Source organism: Meleagris gallopavo, unplaced genomic scaffold (assembly GCF_000146605.3).
Source record: "Meleagris gallopavo isolate NT-WF06-2002-E0010 breed Aviagen turkey brand Nicholas breeding stock unplaced genomic scaffold, Turkey_5.1 ChrUn_random_7180001848986, whole genome shotgun sequence".
In the NCBI taxonomy this organism is placed as follows: domain Eukaryota; kingdom Metazoa; phylum Chordata; class Aves; order Galliformes; family Phasianidae; genus Meleagris; species Meleagris gallopavo.
In genome coordinates this window covers 3,337-4,288 of record NW_011116330.1, presented here as the reverse complement: position 1 = coordinate 4,288, position 952 = coordinate 3,337, and the positions used below count along the sequence as shown (strand labels likewise).

The following is a 952-nucleotide window of genomic DNA, read 5'->3' as shown; positions in this document are numbered from 1 at the left end:
GTTCCATTGATGTCCCATGGGTGCCGTTGTGTTCGTGTGGGTGCCATTGTTGTTCCATGGGTGCCGTTGTGTTCGTGTGGGTGCCATTGGTGTCCCATGGGTGCCATTGACTTTCAGTGCATGCCGCGGGTCTCCCCCTTCTCCCACATCACCCGGGTGCCCCCGGCCCCCCATTCATCACCCGCACCCCCCTTTCTGACCTCATCCCCCCCCACAGCCCCCTACCTCGGCGACTACATGGCCCCCAGCTCCTACCCCGGCGACGCCGACACCGCAGACCCCCTCAAAGTCCCGTCACCGACCTCCCTCTACCCATCGACCCGAGGAGGGGGGGATTTCGCCGCCTCCGATTCGGACCCCCCCGACAGCCCGCGCTCCGCATTGGCCGGCGGTTACATCAACGGCGACGCGGCCGTCAGCGAAGGTTACGCCGTCGACGCCTTCTTCATCACCGACGGCCGCTCTCGTCGCAAACCCCAACGGCTCCGCCGCCGCCCCCTCGACCCCCAGACCCCCGAGGCAACGCCACGCTTGCGGCGAATGCGGCAAAACCTACGCCACCTCCTCCAACCTGAGCCGTCACAAACAGACGCACCGAAGTTTGGATAGCAAAATGGCCAAGAAATGTCCGACCTGCGGGAAAGTCTACGTCTCCATGCCGGCTATGGCCATGCATCTCCTGACCCACGACCTGAAGCACAAATGCGAGGTTTGCGGCAAAGCTTTCAGCCGCCCTTGGTTGCTGCAGGGCCACATGCGTTCGCACACCGGGGAGAAGCCTTTCGGCTGCGCCCACTGCGGCAAAGCTTTCGCCGACCGCTCCAACCTGCGCGCCCACATGCAGACCCACTCGGCCTTCAAGCACTTCAAGTGCAAGAGGTGCAGCAAAACCTTCGCCCTCAAGTCCTACCTGAACAAGCACTACGAGTCCGCCTGCTTCAAAGGAGCCCCG

The 952-nt window shown here is 63.6% G+C and overlaps 1 protein-coding gene across 1 annotated transcript; it reads left to right on the top strand.

The window, feature by feature from the left end:
• Positions 1 to 30: 30 nt before the first annotated feature.
• LOC104915742 (transcriptional repressor scratch 1-like) lies at positions 31 to 946 on the top strand (the record flags this gene model as incomplete). The annotated part of the gene is given in 2 exon segments (XM_010726664.2): positions 31 to 473; positions 475 to 946. Coding segments are annotated over 2 exon segments (849 nt in total), but the record flags the coding sequence as incomplete, so codon positions are not given.
• Between the last annotated feature and the right edge of the window lie 6 nt (positions 947 to 952).